The 20,077-nt window shown below is 39.4% G+C and overlaps 1 protein-coding gene across 1 annotated transcript; it reads left to right on the top strand.

The window, feature by feature from the left end:
- Positions 1-13,879: 13,879 nt before the first annotated feature.
- prdm12b (PR domain containing 12b) lies at positions 13,880-18,335 on the top strand. The gene is made up of 5 exons (XM_036598778.1): positions 13,880-14,250; positions 16,493-16,683; positions 16,794-16,949; positions 17,484-17,598; positions 17,905-18,335. The coding sequence occupies exons 1-5, from the start codon at positions 14,031-14,033 to the stop codon at positions 18,333-18,335; spliced, it is 1,113 nt and encodes a 370-aa protein (XP_036454671.1). The 5' UTR covers positions 13,880-14,030.
- The last annotated feature ends 1,742 nt before the right edge of the window (positions 18,336-20,077 follow it).

Here is a 20,077-nt window from a genome sequence, read left to right as displayed (position 1 = left end):
AAGTGAACAAACATGTAATTGATGTTCGGACATCTCTGGCTGCCTCTTTTGAGGCAAGGCTGAAAAAAGGGGGCTGCTGTCTGGGCTTTGAGTGTCCTTTGCGGAAAAGAGGGGAAACTGATTTGTGAAAGCGTGGGATGAAAAGAGGCGCAATCTGCCAAGCTCCGAAAAAAAAGGAGGGGATACGCTTGAATTTTTCTCCTCTGTCTCTTGCAGAAATGGTTGTGTTTTGCCTGGTGGTTAATTGCTACCCCCCACACACAGGTCGTGAAGAGGGGAGGCATGCACTGCTGGTGTTCCTTTCTCCTCTGTACTGGGACCAGTGTCTGGTTTTGTCTCTGATTTTCATGGTATGTTAGGGGAAAATGTGGAGAGGAGTTGCGGCCCTTTTATCAGGCCGTGTCTACGCCGTGCCTTTTCTATATTCACCTCTGCATAACAACGGACACCAATTTGTACACAAGGGGAAACATCTTGTATGAATGTTCCCCTCCTAAAAAATGGAACCAAAAAGGATTCTTTGGAGAGACGCCATAGAAGCACTTTTGGTTCCATAAAGAACCTTTTTTAAAATGAGATGTGCGAATGTGAAAAGCGTAAAGAATCTTCACATAATGCAACATTTCTAGGCTAATTAATGGTTCTTTAGGGAACCAAAAGTGCTTCTCTGGCATCGCTCCAAATAACTCCTTTTGGTTCCAGTTAAGACGGCAATGGAACTTAAAAGAGTTCTTTGGAGAACTTTTGATTCCCTAATGAATTCTTCAATTAATGGTTCCTTAAAGGGCTAATGTTATAAAGAAGATGCCTGACTGTGAAGAAACTTTTTAAAGTTGAAAAACCCTCACATAATGTAATCTTTCTAGGCCAATCGTACTTCGAAGTCAAGAACTATTTAGGAACCTTTTTTTAAGAGGGCTCCTCTAACTGATATGAAGAACAAAACTTTCTACTACATCAGTTTGTTTACTTTTAAAAGCTGAATGCCTCCAGCAATTTTCACAGAAAAGCAGCTTCCTTTAAATTGTGCAAAACTGACCTCAGATTTCGTAAATGTTTTTTTAGCCTTTCGGATTCCTTAATGATGATCAGGGGCCAACCGCAACAACCCCTAGAAATGTTCTGGAAATATCTTTGAGCAGGACTGAGGAAATTATTGCGCGAAAGGTTATTCTCTGAATAAGAGTTCAGGAACACGAAAGTCGTCGGTTTTTCTTCTTTGTTTTCGGAATATAAAGCAGGTGCATTTCCCAACAAAGCCGTCCTCCTAAGCCGCAAACCCGTCAGCTTGTGTGCCACGCGCCACCCCACTTTACCCTGCGGTCAGAGCAGAGATGATGTCAGCCGGCAAGCCCTTACCAGTAATTACACATCAGATGACAACAACTTAAAATTGATGTTCAGTGCAGGAGAGCTAAGTGGGCATTTTAAAAGTTAGAGACAGGAAGCCAGAGAGAGGAGAGAGAGGGGGCCACGTTATGAGAAAGGCAGCATGGGAATTGCCGGGGCAGCTGCACCGTATGCACACCACACTAATAGACATGAAGAAGCCATTGCTAAAAGCGCATTTGGCATCAATAGCAAATGAGTATTTATTCGGTAATGACCCAGAAGGTGTCCCTTAATTGAATAGTGAGGGTAGTGCCAAGCCGTAATAAAAGCAGATAGATTAGGGCAGGAAATATCTTCTTAAGTGGATCTGTAAATACATATGAACATGCATTTATTTCTCTGACCTTGAGCAAGATAACCACAGATTAAAAATTTAGCCACTGATGGGCTAAATAGGGATTTTGCTTTTAGTTCTTGAAAGTCCTGCGCACAGTAGACCTCCATTGGCTGCCTTGAATATTGAATTGTGCCTCTTAAGTGCATTAGGCATTAAATTGGTTTGTGGAGAAAAAAAACTTTGAATAAAGCCTTTCAAGTGTTGTTTTTGTGGAATGAGAGCTCTTTTGTTTGGAGATCGCATTTGCTGCACTTTTTGTCTTCTAAATGTCACAATCACACGGACCATAAAAATTACCAGAGGCTACCTGTCTCAGATAAATGATATATAAATTGTGTAAATTGGGGGGTGTGGTCAACCAAAGCCATGCTTCTACCTTCTCTACGTAGTGCTCTTATTATTAAAAGGTTTCTCTGGTAGTTCTGAATAGCTTTAAAGTGCAATTTTCTGTGTGTCATTTAACATGATGTGTGTGTTACAATATTGTACTTCTTTTGCTCCATTATCTTCTTGAATTCCGTTACTCTAACATTTCACAGTCAAAGGCATCGACATATGAAAAAATTGTTTGATATTAGTTTTGCACTTTCTGCTCCTCAGACTAACCTAAAAGCATTTTTCTTTACAAAGTTGGTATTGTGAGTCCTACACAAATGCAAGACAATTATTCAAACCTGTTTTCAAAGACCACTGGAGTTGTAGACTGCTTGTTAATCCTATGTCCTTCTTCAAAGAATTACTGTTAGCTGGTGGTTTTCTGTCCGAGCCAGTTGTTTTGTTGGTCATTCAGGTATGTGTAGGCTTTGGTTAGATTAAACCTAAAAATAAGTCATTCAGAGTTGTTTGATGAGAAAAGCAGCATTCTAGAGAAGTCAAAGTTGTTCAGTGTTCTATGCCTCTAAAGACAACCACACAGGACACTATTACATAAAATATGTATATAATGAATATAATGTGGGGGTTCCTGAGACTTTGCTTTAGGAAAGATTTGAGGTAAGATTTTGGCCTTAATTGTATAGTTTTTAAATCCATTCATGGCAGAGAGGTACATGCAGAACACTGTAAGGCAAAATAATAGTCCTAAAAGACAGCTTGTTTATTGTATTTACTTAAATAACTTGTAACTATATTGTACATTGAGGGGCTGTACTTGCACTGAGGGTTCCTAGGTGGTTCCTGTCACCACTACTGCAAAAAATCTGAGTCTGTAAGTTTCTCTGCAATGCACCATTTCACATCAAACCACCCTGAATGACTTTGCTTATGTCTCTATGCCTGAATTATACAGATTTCTATAAGAATTAAGTGAAATTCCCCTTCAAAAGGATATTCCTCGCTTAATACCTGCCCATTGGCTTCTATTATAAATGAGTTTTGAGTCTACAGGTTTTCTGATCTTTAGCTAAAGTACAAAAAAGTACAAAAGTCAAAGTGCTATGCTACAGGTATGGCAGATAGATATTAGGCTGAAAACATTGAAGTATTCCTTTTATCTTCATCACCCTTTTATCACTATCATCTGTATGTGTGAGTAACTGAGTTACTAAACTAGATGCTGTTTTTTTTTTTTGCATTTTCTTTTAATTTTGTGCCCGTTTATTGACATTTTCTGGCATATGCTTGCCCCTGAATTTTCTGTAGAGCACACCTTGAAACTGTTAGGCAGTTATTTCGCTGGCTTCGCATTCAGAGGAAGGTTTTTCTTTTTCTTTTTGCATAAACTCATTGAAACTTACTAGAATTGTATACCCACTGGGCATGTTACAGTTCTATGAACAGCTCTAAAGCATCGGATCTAAACAGCTTGGCGTTTTGTAGTGATTTGGCTTTTGTTCATCTCCCTGGAATGTTTTTCTCGTCTCCTCAGAAGCTGCTTTAGAGGTGCAGTTTTATTCCACAATAGGCTCTAGCCTGACTGGTCAAGGTACAGTTCAGTATCACAGCAAGATCTGATAGAAGATCTACAGTGAAGATTGTGTTCAGTACTGCAGTATTCCGGAAAAGTCTGGAGAAACAAGAGGTGCAGAATGTTCATCTGATCATCCTCATGCTCATTAGTGCTGTGTTAATTGATACCATTCTGACTCTTAATGACAAAGATTTGTTCGGGATTTTTTTAAAGAACCATTCAATGAAAGGACCCAAAAGTGGAACCCAAAGTGGTTATTCCATAGTATTACTTTAGTTCACTCTAAAGAACCTGTTTTGTCTCGTTTGTTTTTGAGAGTATATCCTTCATCTTGTATTTTTTATGAACGTGTCATACTGGTTTGTGTAAAAATCCTCATCTTCATGTCAGTGTTGATGTTGTGTCTCACTGAGTTCTTGGTTCATCCAGTAGCAGTGAAGCTTGCTTTTTTGTTGCCTGGTGCTACACTCAGCAGAATATAATGTATGATCAAATTGTTGACAAACTATGTGGTGAAAGTCAGCACTTTTAGGATAAGGATTAGAACCAGGATTACAGGTCAGATGAATAAGTATTAGTTGAATGTACAGTACTGTGCAAAAGTCAGTCACCACCCTTTGTTTATTTACTTTGCAGTGGAAACTTCCATTCACTATTGTTTATTTTTACAATGCAGAAGATATTTGTGCGGAGATAAGATATAAAGATATAGGTTCTAGCTTATTTCCTACTTTCACTGGTACATTTCTCATTCATGAAGGTACAAACAATGTAAATGTACCATCAAAGGTACAACAGTGGTTTTAAGGTCCAATTGTGCACCTTAAATATTTTTTTCCCAGGTGAAAAGTACATATTTGTACCTTTTCATAACCTAATGTTTTAAAACAGAACAATAAAATAAAAAGCCTGGAGACAAGATGGGGTGTGTGGAGTCAATACAACTTCGAAAATATAATTTCAATGGATTATGGTACAGTTATGTTCCCTGACTAAAGGTACTGAGATGTACCACCCCAGTGACAAGAGGGGTACTGCCCCAGTGACAGATTCATACCTTTTTTTCTGAGAGTGTTTAGTGAAAGGTTCTTCATGGAACCCAAAGTGGTTATTCCATAGTATCATAGTATTGGTAATTCCATAGTATTGCATGCGGAAGGGGAAAGACAAATGGAAAAATATATGTAGTTTCCAAAACTGGAGTTCAAAAAAGTATTAAAAGATACAGAGAAAATGGGAGTCCTAAAAATTGTAATAAAAGACCTGGTAGACCACCAAAACTGTCCCCATCAGAAAACAGTACTTAAAGCTTTCATCTTTGAGAGAGAGGAGAAAATCAAGCTCCACTCTTACTTCAGATCTGAAAAAGTCCTCAGATGTTTCTGTCCATCCTTCCGCTGTGAGAAGACAACTCAGCACTATGAGTCTGAAAGGATGTATAGCTGTAGAGAAGCTCTTACAGAGAAAAGGAAATAGACAAAAAAGAAAAACATTTGCAAATGTAAATGAATGTATTTCTGATTACTTGGATCACGAGAAGCAGAAAATGCAACCGAACTTCTAAGACTGAACTGTGGAGGTATGAAAAAATATCCCTGCAGATTTCTCAGAAATTGAAACCAAGTCTCCTGAAAAGAATAGAAACTGTAATAAAGGCAAGGAATGGACACAGTAAATGCTGGAAAATGTTTTATTAAATTTAGTTATTGAGGATTTTGTGTAATGTTCCATAAAATAGATGTTTTCTCTTATATGTCCTGACAATGAAAAATTAATAACTTGCACATAATAGCCATTTTGACAGGAAATTAATAAAGGGTGTCTCAGACTTTTGCATAGTTTTTGCATAGTTATGTAAGTTAAAAGCATGTTAAGCATCTACAAACCATTTCCAATGGATTATCCAAATGAAGTGTTGCCCCATTAATTAGTATAGGACTTTTATGTTATGTGCAAGTTCTTTCAACTTTAAAAAGATTTTTCAAACTCACACATCTTATTTACAAAACCACAGAATTGTTTTAACATAAGGAACAAACAAAAGAACACTTTTTGGCACCTTTGTTTTTAATAGTGTATCCATCAACTTTTCTTTTTAACATTGTGTCATTCTGATTTGCCAAATCCATCCACAGTGAGCTTTGTCATGTCCTCCTACTGAGCAAGCCTGTCTCCATCTCCCACTGACTCTGTCAGCAGCTGTTTCCAAATCCAGCTCCTCGACAAATAAACCCCTACCAAGCTAAATCTAGTTATATTGCATAAACCATTATATGTCATGTCATACATTTTGACCTTTTAGACCTTTCAATGAGATGAAAATCCAAATGTTTTAAGCCTAATACTTTTACACTTTTCTAAACACTGGTTTTAAAGAAGAGAACATTTACAGTGGCTCTAAAAATATTTAGATATTTGTGCCATACTCAACCCCTTAATACAACAGGGCCCACAAAGTTTTATTACACACTTCTATAACCTAAGAATAGCTCAGCCAGTTTGCATTTAAGTCCCTGTAGTTACTTAATAATGAGCCTTAGTATGTACTAAGCCTGGGATTTTAAGGGGTTAAACAGGCTATTTGTGTAAATCCAAATTTTCTTTGCTTTTTTGGAATTAAACACTTTGATTTAATATGTAAACACTTTTAAGATTGCAAAATGTTTCACTTCTCAGTCCATACAGTCCATATATAGAACATAAGTTGCAAAAACAGCCCATTTTTAATTTATTGCTTTTGTGATGTCATGTAAATCCACACATTTACATATATTCACCTATTAAGCTTACAGCAGTTTAGTCCCGCCCATTCAAGCTGAAGTTATAAGGAGTGTTTCAGCCATACTGCCATTCAAATTGAGGTCCTTTCCATATATCAGTCTTTAAAGGCACAGTACCAAAAACAGTTTAATTTTACAGAATGAAGAAAGGTTGTAAAATAGTCATGTAAAATGACAAAATGACCAGCCATCATAAGTGGATCTCAGGAGAAAAAATACAAAAGAGGATATGTACCTATTACAGGTGTAAAAATGTAAAACCAAGTGGCATTTATTTTAAACAGACCCTTCCAGGACCTTTCCAAAGGAGGCTGGTGTGTTTCAGATCATTATCCTGCTGAAAGATCCAATTCTGTCATTTGGGCTATTTCTTTGCAGACTTCTGCAGGTTTGCATCCGGAAAGCCTTTGTACACCTGTACAAGAAAAACAGCCCCAGACTTTCCACCTCTGTGCTTTACAACATAAATGAGGCGACACTGTTTCTTTTTTCTGACATTAGGCTGTGTTATTGTCCCTCGTGGCCACATGGTGTGCAGTAAGATCTTATTGTTAAGTAAATGTGTCCCAAAGTGTGTAACCTGAGGAATTGTCACTAACACAAATAATTTATGCAATTAAGTAAACCTTTTTGTGTGTTATTTGTGTACAACTGTTCAAAACTGTGCTTGCTAGTCATGCACCAGCCATCTTTGAGTTCTGCTCAACATTGTCATTACCGAAACATTTAGTTTCAGTTGTGACATGATTGCTTGGTAATGAAAAAATGAAAGATTCAATAATTTGTTTTAATCAAATAAACATAAATAAGGCATAATCTAAGCAAAAGGATTTTAGACTGAAGTTCAAGTCAGTTAAACATTTTTAATGCTGCCTTTGAACCAATTCGGTGAAGCGGTCCTTGTACTAATCTACAAAGTCAGCTGTAATAATGTGCTATCAATTCACCTAAAAAAGTGACGACATTCCAAAAATGAAAAAAAAAATCTATGTCACCTGACATAGGTGTTACGTCAACTTGACAATAAAGTTGACAAAAGCAGCCTTAACGACAAATGATGTCTATTAGACTAAGCCTTTAGAAATGCTTATTGTAGGTTTATATCAGTTGTTATGACAGTTTTATGTAGGTATCACGTAGCCTTATGAACACCGCCCTACAGTAAAGAAATTTTTGGGCCGCTGTGCTTAAAAAAATAATAATCAGGTGTTTATTTGCTGTTACAATTTGTTCTCAAACAGTGGAGCAGCACAATTAAACACCATCATGCATTAAAAAGTGTTTCAGGAATTGTTTAGAGCCTAAACTTTTGGATTTACAGCATGAAATGCAAAACAAACATGTTCATGTATCTGTAAGTGGATGTGGCAGTGTTAAAGTAAGTCCTCCATCCGTGTCACTTATGAACACTTTTCACACTCTTGCGTCAATCTGCAACTCTAATCACTGGTCACCAAGTTCAGTTCAGACAGAATAAAATTATCTAAGAAGAACATGTACCCAGTCACAGTGGGCTTAGCTCCCATGCTGGGCTCTGGAGGCTTATGATGCATGCTGATTGCTTAGCCTACAGGGCCATGCATTATTGCTCAATAATACTGCGAGTCAGAAATAACATGGAGCACTGGCACCGAATGAGTCTAATTAGCTCCCACTTTACTAACCATATCAATTAGTCAAAGGCGATTAAACCGCCCTGGTGGGTCTTGATTAAGACTGCTGGCTGGTGGGCCAGGGGGCGGGGGTGGTGGAGGGAGACTTGGCACATTCTTTCAACCTCTGTCTCCATCAGGTAGGTATTTTTAAACATGACTTTGATGAAACATTTCAGGTTTAAAAGAAAGTAGACCTGCAGCTGTGCAGGTGCAGTATGGACTTAATAGAGGCCAATAAAGGTTCTTTGGAGCGATGCCATATAGGAATCAAACCTTTTAATGGGCAGTTCTTTAGAGAATCATTTTTGTAAAGGAGATACGAGTGTATTTTTAAAGTTTAAAGAACCTCCAGATGATACAAAAAAAAAGGTTTCTCTAAAACCATACACCCATTTAGGAACCGTTATTTTTAGTCTATCTTGAAAATCAGAAAACCTAAAATGTTCTCCACAGAAAGCATTTGATTTTTATGAAGAACTTTAATCTCCAGCTGTTTATCTTCCCATTTGGGACTTTTGTTTTGTTTAAGGAATAATTTATATAATATTTTGAGGGAAGGATTAGTTTAGATTAACCAGAATATCAAAAAAGGAAAGAAAAAGTGTAGCATGTAACAACTATGCATGAACATTGATTTTCATTGTGTTTTAAAGCTACGCTGTGAGTTTAATGTGATTTTTGTTAACTTTGTAGGTCATCAGATGAGGTACATCTATCTATCTATCTATCTATCTATCTATCTATCTATCTATCTATCTCATTAAAAGATTTTCTATATGTAAGTGTCTCGTCCAACTTTGCCAGCTGTTGTTCATTGCAGGTAGCTGTATACAGTTTAAGCACAACTTCCACAAGCTTTGTTGAGTAGATCACTTTAGTGTAAAAGTCACTCTTCCTCTTCACATCACTGTTAATGTGGTGTCTCACTGAGTTTGAGTCATTTGGGGCAGCCAGTACCAGTGAAACCTTTTATTTCCCTGTTCTGCACACACCAGTATGTAATATATGCTCTTTAAAATAAAGATTCCTCAGTGGTTCTTGGATGCAAAGTTTTAGGGAAAACAATAATGATCCCATATAATTTGAATGGGTCCCTATAGATTATTTACAGATAATCAAATTATTAATAAACTATCTAGCGAAACTCAGTTGACTATATTGTTTATATATTATACTTCTAATAAAAATCGTTCTGCATAGTAGCAAAAAAAGTTATGTGACAATAGCAGAATGCTTTTTGGTGCTACATAGAACCATTTTTTAAAGGTTCTTTAAAGAACTGTATATTTATGTATTCAAATGGTTCTTTGAGTTGTCCTGGTTCTTTATGTAATCCTTTTGGCTTTACTGAAGAACCCTTGAAGAACTCCCTTTTAAGGGTGGTAGGATTAGGACCAGGGTTAAGTTTAGGATTAGATATTTGGTTGAGGTTAAGGTTAGGCTTAGGCCTAGGACCAGGTTTATGCATTAGAAAAGTCGAATTTCATTGATATTTAGTTGAATGTGTCTAGTTAGTATTCTATTTAGTTGAAAGTATATTATAGTAGGCTCTCCAAATAAAGTGTGACCCTTTTTAATTGTTTAATTGTTCTAGAGCATTTACATCATGTGAAGTTCTTTAAGCCTTGAAATAGACATTTCACAACCACACATTCCATTTATAAAGTGTTCCTTTTAAATAATCATTCATCAGTAGGATATTTAGGGAACTAAACTTGGTTCTTTTATGGCATCACTCCAAAGAATGGAGGCATCACTCCTGGTTTGGCGCTTTAAAGAGTGTAAATCAGACACTGTAATCAATAATAAAGATGTGATCATTATGTGGGTTTTATTTTTGATCCCATTTGTCAGTTTACTGTGTTTGATAATTGCAGTATTTGTTTAAATGCCTTGTTAATGCGTGCGCTATACGTCATCCATGTCATGCTTTTTATTTATTTACAACGATAAAGAATACCATAATAAATACATCTCTCCAGATGAATGAATTGCTGTCATGCAAATGTTTATTTTTATTTGTTTTTGTTTGTGTGTTTATTTTCTTGCATGTATTGACAGTAGTAATTAACTGAATGAAACCGTACTTGACCACCGGCCTCTCCACACACAGGTGCTTATTTTTCACCACTTTACTTCTCACCACACACACACACACACACACACACACACTCCCTTCAGAATATCGCTGATAGGATAAACCAACACACACCCCGTTCACACTTTCATCAGTCCGCGCTTAACGGCGACGATTAAGGGCCAATTAAGGCGCGCGCTAGCCGGAGACCAGATGCGCGCATTGAAATCGCGCACGTGCTGCAGCGCGGGCCCGTTTCCCCAGCATAAAGCCGCTCGAAGGACCGATGCTCGCCTTTATTATAGTTTTAAAAAAAAAAACTCACATGATGAATATGCATAATACTCGCGCGATGCTGCTTGATGTCCTTTTGGCGACAGGCTCCACACCGCCATGTGCGCGCGCTCCCAAGAGCGCACGGCTTTCTGTTTGCTCCTCCACTCCTCCACTCCTCCTCTTCTCTTTCTTCTCCATTCATTCTCTCGCCCGGGCCGGTCTGAGTGGGCCAAACCTGAAGAAACCTCTATTTATTTTTTCCCCTTTTTTCTTTTTTTTTTTCTTTTTTTGTTGTTGTTTTTGGGGTTTGGTTTTGTCTCCCTCTTTCTCTCTCTCCTTCTCGCTCTCTCTCTCTCTCGCTCTCTCTCTCTCTCTTTCAAATAATCAGCTGTGTGCCAAAAGTGTCCCCCTTGTTTTTACGCGTGCCAGTCACCTGCCGTCTGCCTCGCTCCTTCCCCCTTTTCTCTTAAAAAAAAAGAAAAAGAAAAAAAAACACAAAAAAGCAGAAGCTCGCCTTTCTCTCTCCACTCCTTTTGACTTTCCGCGCTTTGGATCCCCAAGTGAGATTCAGACTGGGTACATATTGAGCCCCCCCATTGTCTTTCAAGGGCTGTACTACGCTAATTAAATTTTATCCTCCCATTAAAAGCACCACGTCTCCTCCACGCTCCCGATTCAGCTTTTTTCCAGACCAGCTCTCCTCTCTCTTTTGCTTAGGCTGACAAAAAAAGCCATCCAGTGTTCGTTGAGTCAAATGAGTTGAAAAACATTTGCAAATCTCCATTATGGTGGGATTTCTGTCCCCCTTTTTTCTCTGCGCTGCGCTAAAAGCCCCAACAGCTTTACTGCTTTGTGCCCCTGCAGCGCCATGAATGCTGAGAGCGTTACGCACGGGGAGCTCCTCTTGCTCTCCTCCTCTTTTCCCTCTATTCCTCTCCTCCTCTCTTCAGCACGCTCTCATCGACCTTACTTTTATTTCCACGACTTCATTCGCACCTGAATTTTACATTAAATGTTAATTGAAGCCTCGTTAGTGCCCAGCTGAGAGCCTCTTTCTCTCTTTGTTTGTGCGCGGTGTAACTTCTCGTGCAACTTTTTTTGTCGCAGCGTTTAAGGCTTTATAAACGATGTAAAACTTTATTTATTTGTTTAGATTCTGTTACTAGTGCTTTTATTATTTTTATTTTTATTTCTTTTCCACTTTTTTGCAAGCAGGTGCGTCTTTTAAAAGGATTTAAAAGATGTCGATTAGATCAGATGTTCATAATAAGCAATAATCGATTTTTTTTTCAGCGCTCATGTTTGAGATTTGTAAATCAATAAAAATAAAACAGGGGTGTGGATCGTGTGGTAATGGCCATGAAGTTTGTACTAAAGCAGAATAATGACATTTTAAAGCTTTCCGTTTTAGTTTTGTCTCTAAACTTGAGAGCTGAACTGCGCGTTTTTACGCATAAGTGGAGACGGTGGAAAAATTCGTTAATTAATTAATTAATTAATTAATTAATATCAGCTTAGAAATCTTTAAAAGAGCACGTTTAGTCATTTACAAATCATTTACCTCACTCACATTTTAAAAACTTTTTTCCCAGCTTTTATGACTGCGTAATCAAAACGGTGTTATTTACTAAATAACACAAACATAAATAAATAAAAACAGTAATAAACCTGGTTGCTTTACATGTAATTTCTATACTGAATTTTAACCCAATGTTATCTATTTCTTTCTATTTTCTCACCTTTTTTTCACTATGAAATAAACGACACTGCAATAAATGTTTAACTCCAATAAATATAAATCAATCTCAATGTGTGCAAATCCTCTTCACTGGGGAGGAGCGAATACTAATGGGACAAAAAAGAGAGAGAGAAACCTGAAAGGGGTTTGGGGTGAAGGCCCCGAAAAAAGCAGCTGTTGAGTCGTATAATCTTTTTTCGTGCCCTGCCACTCACCTACACTCTCTCTCTCCTGTCCTGGTCCCCTCTCTTTCCCTTTCTCTCTCTCTCTCTCTCTCTCTACATTTTTGTTTTGGCCCCCTTCCCTCCCCTTGTAGGCAGTCCAAAGAAAAGACGAGTGCATGGATGTCAAATTGGCCTCAAAAACGCCGTGAAAGATTGATTTGCAGCACTTTTCATTCAAACAACATTAGTAGGGAGAGAGTTGAGTAGGAATAAAGATGTCCTCCCTGTTGGAAAAGAAGGAGGGGGGTGCCCATTTAGGCTCAGTCCATCAACCCTGGAAAAAAAAGAAAGAAAGAAAGAAAAAGAAAGAAAGAAGAGGGAAAGACGTGGGACTATTCAAAGAAAAGCCCATATTGCCTCCTCTCACAATGCTAAAGGACTTTAAATTAATATCCATGAATATTAAATCACTTTGGCCTGAAAAGGACTGAAAGAAAGATACACTTGACCCAGACGGCTTTGCATATTACTGAGCTCGAGCACATCATTAAAACCTGGTCTCGAGGAATCGGTAACATCTAAACATCATTAAAGTCTGCTCAGTTCTGGATAGATGCTTTTAACTGCAGTATGATTAGCGCGCGCTGGTAAAGATGACGCTGTTTTATATGTGCAGTATTAAGCGCAACTTGAACGCAGTTTATATCTACTGTATTAGGGCTATAATAGAACTAAAATATTGGGTTTTTTATGTTTTTTTGTTGTGAAAATGTGCCGTCATTCATTAATGTATTTTTTTATCTTTAAATATAATTATTTCCTAGAGAAATATACTTTATTTTATGAACTATGTATGCAACTTTTACGTAATATGTACTATAACAAAACATTATACATTGTAAATCAATTAGATTTACTTCTATTTTGTTTTTCTATACTCTAATTAATTCATTTATTTATGCTATTTTTTTCTTTCCTGCAGCAACGATTTCTTGTGGATTTTCTACGCTTATAAATTGATCACTTTGCCATTATAAATATTACATTTTCCTCCATTTCTTAATTTATTTATTTATTTATTCATCTGTCCATTTTTTTATACGTTTTCTGTCCAAAAACATTTACCTGGCATCCTTATTTTCTCTTAATCCATCACTCCAGCTTCGTTTTCATGCTGGGACTTTTCCCTGCCGAGAGCGTGCACGCGGGTGCGCGCGCTCCAGAGTCTTCTTATAATTATTTAAGCCAGAACGTGTTGGAACACTAACACCCCCTCCACCCCAACCCCAACACACACACACACACACACACACACACACACACACTCCATCCTACCTACACATACAACCCCCCACCCCTCCACGAGTGGCCACTCAATAAAGAGCGTCTCTCTCTCTCCCTCTCTCTCTCTCTCTCTCTCTCTCTCTGTCCGTTAGAACAAGTGTCTCGCACACAAGGGGAGCCTCATTAATAACTAATGACCGCACGTTGGACCTCACGCATATAAAGCCCACCGGGACCCTGCGAGGGCGACACATTTCCAAACTCCCTCGCGCACCCACCACCACGAGAGCGCCCACCAATCGCCTCCAAACTGCCTTTGCAGCCTCGTAACTCCAGACTCTGCCTCCTCGCCCGCAGACCGCAGTCGAGTCCTCGCTCTGCCATCATAAGGACGCTCTTCCATCAGAGAGAGGACGCGATGGGCTCTGTGCTGCCCGCTGAAGCGCTGGCCCTCAAGGCTGGACTCAAGCAGCAGAGCCTGGCCCTGTCCGACATCATCACCTCGGACATCCTGCACAGCTTCCTGTACGGCAGGTGGAGGAGCGTGCTGGGGGAGCAGCTGTATGAGGAGAAGAGCAGCACGGTCAGCCCCAAAACAGCCTTCACCGCGGAGGTGCTGGCGCAGTCCTTCTCCGGAGGTGAGCTTCCAGAAACGCTCCTGCACTTCCTCTCACTTTAGTTCATTTTGATAGTTGAAATTTAGCCTGTGTGCTTTTTAAAGCACTGCTCTCGTTTGTCTAATCTAGTTTAGTTTGTTAGTCTTAACATACACCCTTAAAAAAGATGGTTCTTCAAGGGATCTTTAGTTAAGAAATGGTTCTATTTAGAACCATGAACACTGAAAGAAGCCTTTGCATGATTGCATCGTGAAAGGGTTCCTCAGATTGATGGAGAATGTGCTGTGGATGGTGCTACATAGAACCTTTTTGAAAAGGGTTCTATATAGCACCAAAAGAGGTTCTTCTAATGTAAAAAGCTTGACATCGTACTGATGGAATAACCATTTTTGGTGCTATATAGAACCCTTTCACGATGCAAAGAACACTTTAATCATGCAAATGGTTCTTTAAGTGTTCATGGTTCTATATAGAACCATTTTATCTACTAAAACCCCTTAAAGAATCATCTTTTAAGAGACTAGTTTGCTTTGATTTACTTTAGTTTGTAAGCTCTTTCACATTCTTTCATTTAGTTTCATTTATGTTGTTTAACTCTCTTTTATTTAGTTTGTTCAGTTTTACAAGATATAGTTCGGTTGTTTTTTTTTATTTTTTTAAGTTTTGTAGTTCTGTTTAGTTTAGTCTCTTAAACATCGTTTTTCTCTAGTTTTATTTATTTGTCAGTTGTTAAAAAGCATTGTTTAACATTAAAACAAAAGCTTTTAAAAGTAAGAACTCAAAAGCATTATTTTTCTTAAAATAAACATTACTTTAAAGTGTAATTTTGTTTGTTTGTAAGCTTTTCAAACTGCTTTTTATTTGAGTTTTTAAAAGGGCTGTTTTAACTTTGTTTTGGTTTAATTTGTTATCTCAAATATTCACTACAGCACAGCTGAAACACGTAAATCTATTGTATCTAGTTCATGTGAAGCTCCCGTGCTTTCTGTGGAACTGGACTTTTTAATCTGATTTAATTCTTACAAACTAAATCAAACTGGACTAAACTAATTCAAGCTACTATCAGAACTGGTGTTTTTAAGTTTGATCAATTTTTTGACACAGCAAAATCAGTGTTGAATGACAGTGTCCACTTGGACGTATTTGAACAGTGTAGAGTTTCATTCAACTGAGGTAGAAAGAAACGAACCCATCTAGAACAATTATTTAAAAAGCTTCTCTGAACTCCAGTTTGTTCAATGTGTATCACTATGCGCCTCCATAAAAGCCACGCCGTTCTGTCAAACTGGATTTCAGGGCTTCGTCTGGTGTTGGAGCCTAACAGGAGCTGACTTAAATAAGGCTATTAAATTCATACGTTTGCAATGAGAGCAGCACTACAGACAGAGAAAAGCTCTATTCTTCACGATACCCCTCATTCATGAAGCCACGGACAGCCTTTTCTTTCTTTCAGCAGCCTTTAAAGTTTGCTGTCCCGCCGTTACTGTACCGTGAAGACTAATTCTGTTGCTATTCACACCATGTCACACCGCATCTAATCTCCTTTCCATTTTTTTATCGGTCTGAAATTCCTTAGCCATCTTTCTCTTTAAAAAAAAAAGCCCTCATTGCTTCCAGTGCAAATTCATTGCTCCAAACTTCTTTAAAGGCTAAATGAGTGTGGAATGAGCCATTGCTTTGAGAGCATGTCTGACCCGTCCCATTCAGGCCATAACTAATCGCTCCTTTCACTGCCTTAAAGGGGTATTTAACATTCATTTGGCAGGGCGCGAGGCTTTCGGGCTCCCGTTGCTGCTGCATAGGCGTGTAAAACGCGTTTAGACACCAATGTGCGCTAAAACTTATACATTCAAAGGAATTCATGAGAGGATTTGCGTTTGTACACCTTCAGTGAGTTGAGTGATCGCATGTTCTTGCACATATATCGCTGTTTTATTGGCACAAATTTGTTTGGTTTTATTGCTTTTATTTCAGCATTTGTGTTCATTCACACTGTTTTTTAAAACAAAGTCCCTCGCGCATCTGCAAAAAGTGCTAAAAGAAGGGTTCCTTGGAGCGATGCTTTGTTCCTTATAGAACCATTCAGTGGGTGATTCTTCAAAGAACCATTTTTGTAGCGTGACAGGAAAGTGTGGACCTTTTAAAAGTTTATAGAGCTTCCATATCACCGTACGTCCAAGCCTAGAACCATTAGGAACCTTTATTTTTCATAAACTTGTATATGAACTCACCAAATCACACTCTTCCTCTTCTTCTTTTGCAGAGGTTCAGAAGCTCTCGAGCCTGGTGCTGCCCAGCGAGGTGATCATCGCGCAGAGCTCCATCCCTGGAGAAGGTCTGGGCATCTTCTCCAAGACGTGGATCAAAGCGGGCACGGAGATGGGCCCCTTCACCGGCAGGGTCATCAGCCCCGAGCACGTGGACCTCTTCAAGAACAACAACCTCATGTGGGAGGTGAGCGCAGCGCAGTGCAGCAGGTGTCCGGAGCGCGCAGCGGAACAGTGCGCTCATGGCTCTGTGTGGTGCCTCGATATCAGGCTAACTCGGGCTGTTGGTTCTTCTAGGTCTTTAACGAGGACGGGACGGTGCGCTACTTCATCGACGCCAGTCAGGAAGACCACCGCAGCTGGATGACCTACATCAAATGCGCTCGCAATGAGCAGGAGCAGAACTTGGAGGTCGTGCAGATTGGAAGCAGCATATTCTACAAAGCTGTAGAGGTACGTTTGAAAACAACAGCATCAACAATAATAATGATAACAATCTTGATATACTCTCCTAAAAAGGCTAAATGTCCTGGCTCCAGTTACTTTTCTCGTTCGAAAAGTATGAAAATATACAAATATGCACCTTTTCCCTTGAAAAGAGAAGATAAAGTAAACTTTACACATTGTTGCACCCATAAAATAGAGTTTTTGGAAACTTTTCTAGTAAAAGCAATGGTTGTATGCAGAACAATGATTCAAAGTAGCATTTGAAGTACCATATATATAGGTTCTTCCATATATATATATATATATATATATATATATGCATGTAAGAACCTTTTTAAAAAATGGTTCTATGTAGCACCAAAAAGAGTGCTACAAGTCACTAGAACAGTATGAATTGTTCCTTTTTGCACCTTTTTCCAACAGTGTAATCATGCTACTAATAAGATAAGGATGCAGATGGGTTTGCAACATCTGCACCAACATCTGTCACGTTTTAAAGAACTCTGAAAAATCATTTTTTTAATTTGTTCTCCTCTTTAGACCATACCCCCAGATCAGGAGTTGTTGGTGTGGTATGGAAATTCCCACAATACGTTTCTGGGCATTCCTGGGGTTCCTGGCACTGAAGAAGAACATCAGAAGAAGCATAAGAATGGTAAGATGCTTCAGGGTTGCCTCAGGCCTGATGACTGTTTACTGGGCCAAGAAAAGCACACAGATGTTTCTTACAGCGCCTCCATGTGACAGTAAACAAGACCCTCTGGCCTTCTTCAGATCTTCTGAAGTACTTTAGTAGCTGGTCATGGCGTCTGCTCTGTCATGTGGTGTCGTTATCAACACTGTAAAGCCAAATGTTTAGCATCTAAACAACAATTTGTAACACTGGATGAGAGCATCCATGCTAATTCTTTTAAAATGAAAAGCAGCTGACCTCTTCCTTCTCTCTCTGCTCTCCTCCCAGAAGACTTCCACGTGTGCGACACGTCGTCCTCGAGCGCGTCGCTGGCCACCGCGGGGCGCATGCGCTGCGTCATCTGCCACCGCGGCTTCAACTCGCGCAGCAACCTGCGCTCGCACATGCGCATCCACACGCTGGACAAGCCCTTCGTGTGCCGCTTCTGCAACCGCCGCTTCAGCCAATCGTCCACGTTGCGCAACCACGTGCGCCTGCACACGGGCGAGCGCCCGTACAAGTGCCACGTGTGCCAGAGCGCCTACTCGCAGTTGGCCGGCCTGCGCGCGCACCAGAAGAGCGCGCGCCACCGGCCGCCCAGTTCAGGGCCCGTGGTGGGGCTCCAGACGCCCTCGCCTCCTCCTCCTCCTCCTCCTCAGTTGGCTGCGGTGCCCCATCCGGCCTCGCTGGTGCACCATATCCCCACCATGGTGCTGTGAACTCTGGCCACGGTGCTGACCACCAGGTTTAGAACCTTTACAAGCCCCAGTAGAGCGCTCAGCGGGGCGCGGCTAATTGCTAGCGCGCCTCAACACGTTGGCATTGTGTCTATGGATGCTGTTTGGTGGCTCGCGGGCTTGGCAGCGTGTTGCTCGGTGGCTATGAAGGTAGACTAACTTAATGCCCAGAGAATACAGATTGTGCCAATATTATCCAAAGCCCCAACATGTGTGGCGCACTGGCCAAAACGTCGTGACTGACCACGGTCTCATTAGCGAAGCGAGCGCCAGAGGGCAGCCTCTGCTCTGTATGGTCAAGCTGAACGTTCTCCAGAGGCAGAAATGGCAGCGAGAGCCGAGTGGAAGCCCTGAGCTAGGACGCACTGAGGCATGACGATGCATTGAAGTTACTTCATTGAAACGTAGAGAAAAAATGTTTGCGAACGCAATAGCTACGTTAAAAAGGAGAAAAAGTTGTGTTGGCGTAATATATTTTATGCACGCAAAAATTATGCGCACATCTGAATCCAGTAAATTCAACACATCACTTTTTCAGTCTGAGTCTAAAAGTGGTGCACTGAAGTTCATTCAATCGCGCGCATAATTTCCCAATTGAATAAAAAATATTCATTTATTGCACAACCAATTATCCAAAGTGAGTAAACTCAGAGGCGACATTGCGTTGATACATTTTATTCACGTGCAAATGAAGCAAATCTGATGCATTTTCAATGCTTTGGTGTTTTTTTTTTTCTATGCTAGGCTATGTGTTATGTCTGACTCACGAAAGAGAGAGCAATGTCACGTGCGGCGCTCAAATTGTGTAACTGATTTATCTTTGCATGCACAGTTGTAACTTACACTGCAGCCTGTAAAAATTACCCACGATTAAAGCCTACGAACGTTGTTTCATATGGTCATAACAAAATCTGATGTATAAAGAACTTAATGCCCATTAAATACAGATGGAGTCAAATCCACCTAAACCCCCCAACTTGCACACTTGAAGGCGCAACAGACCTTTGGCCAAATACTGATAAGTTTTAGTGGCGCCATCTAGTGACCTGTATGTCACTCCGTCATGTCCCTAGAGAGCCCCACCCCCCTCAAAGCTTCAGAGCACAGTATTGTAAATGATCAGTGTAAGGTATGTAAAGTAATGTGAATATGATTTTAAAATTTTACTTCCACAATTTACTGAGCAGTCACTTTATTTGTGTATGTATGTAAACCTAAAGTTAAATGAGAATATTTGGCTCTATTATATTATGTATACTATGTTTGCAGAGATAAAACTCTTTGATTATTCATCTTGTATGCTAATAAATGATTACTTCCAGAAATGTTTTTTAATGCTTTCTGTCACCTGCTTTGTTAAGTTGTCTTTCTTTCTTCTTTGATAGTGTCTTTGATATGACCAAACATACAAGTTTATCTAGACTAATAAGGTAATTTCACCAAATAGAAGAGGAGAAAAGGCTTAAACAAAAAAAAAGTAGATTTTAATAAGTGAAATACTAAATTCAAGGTTATTATTAGAGATTCTGCTGTAAAAGGTGTCTTCATGTTCTGTTCTCGAACGCAGTCAATCAATACTATGTTTGTAAGTTGCCGGACAACGTCAGCAGAGGTTAGTGTGTTATGCAATGCTGATAGGCCCCAGAGTGGGCAAATTCACTTTGATGTTTGTCTCCACGAAACCACCTTCAACCCCAAATTCACTCTCTGCATTCAACACCTAC

Source organism: Colossoma macropomum, unplaced genomic scaffold (genome assembly GCF_904425465.1).
Source record: "Colossoma macropomum unplaced genomic scaffold, Colossoma_macropomum, whole genome shotgun sequence".
NCBI classification, from domain to species: Eukaryota; Metazoa; Chordata; class Actinopteri; order Characiformes; family Serrasalmidae; genus Colossoma; species Colossoma macropomum.
This window is presented reverse-complemented; position numbering and strand designations above follow the sequence as displayed.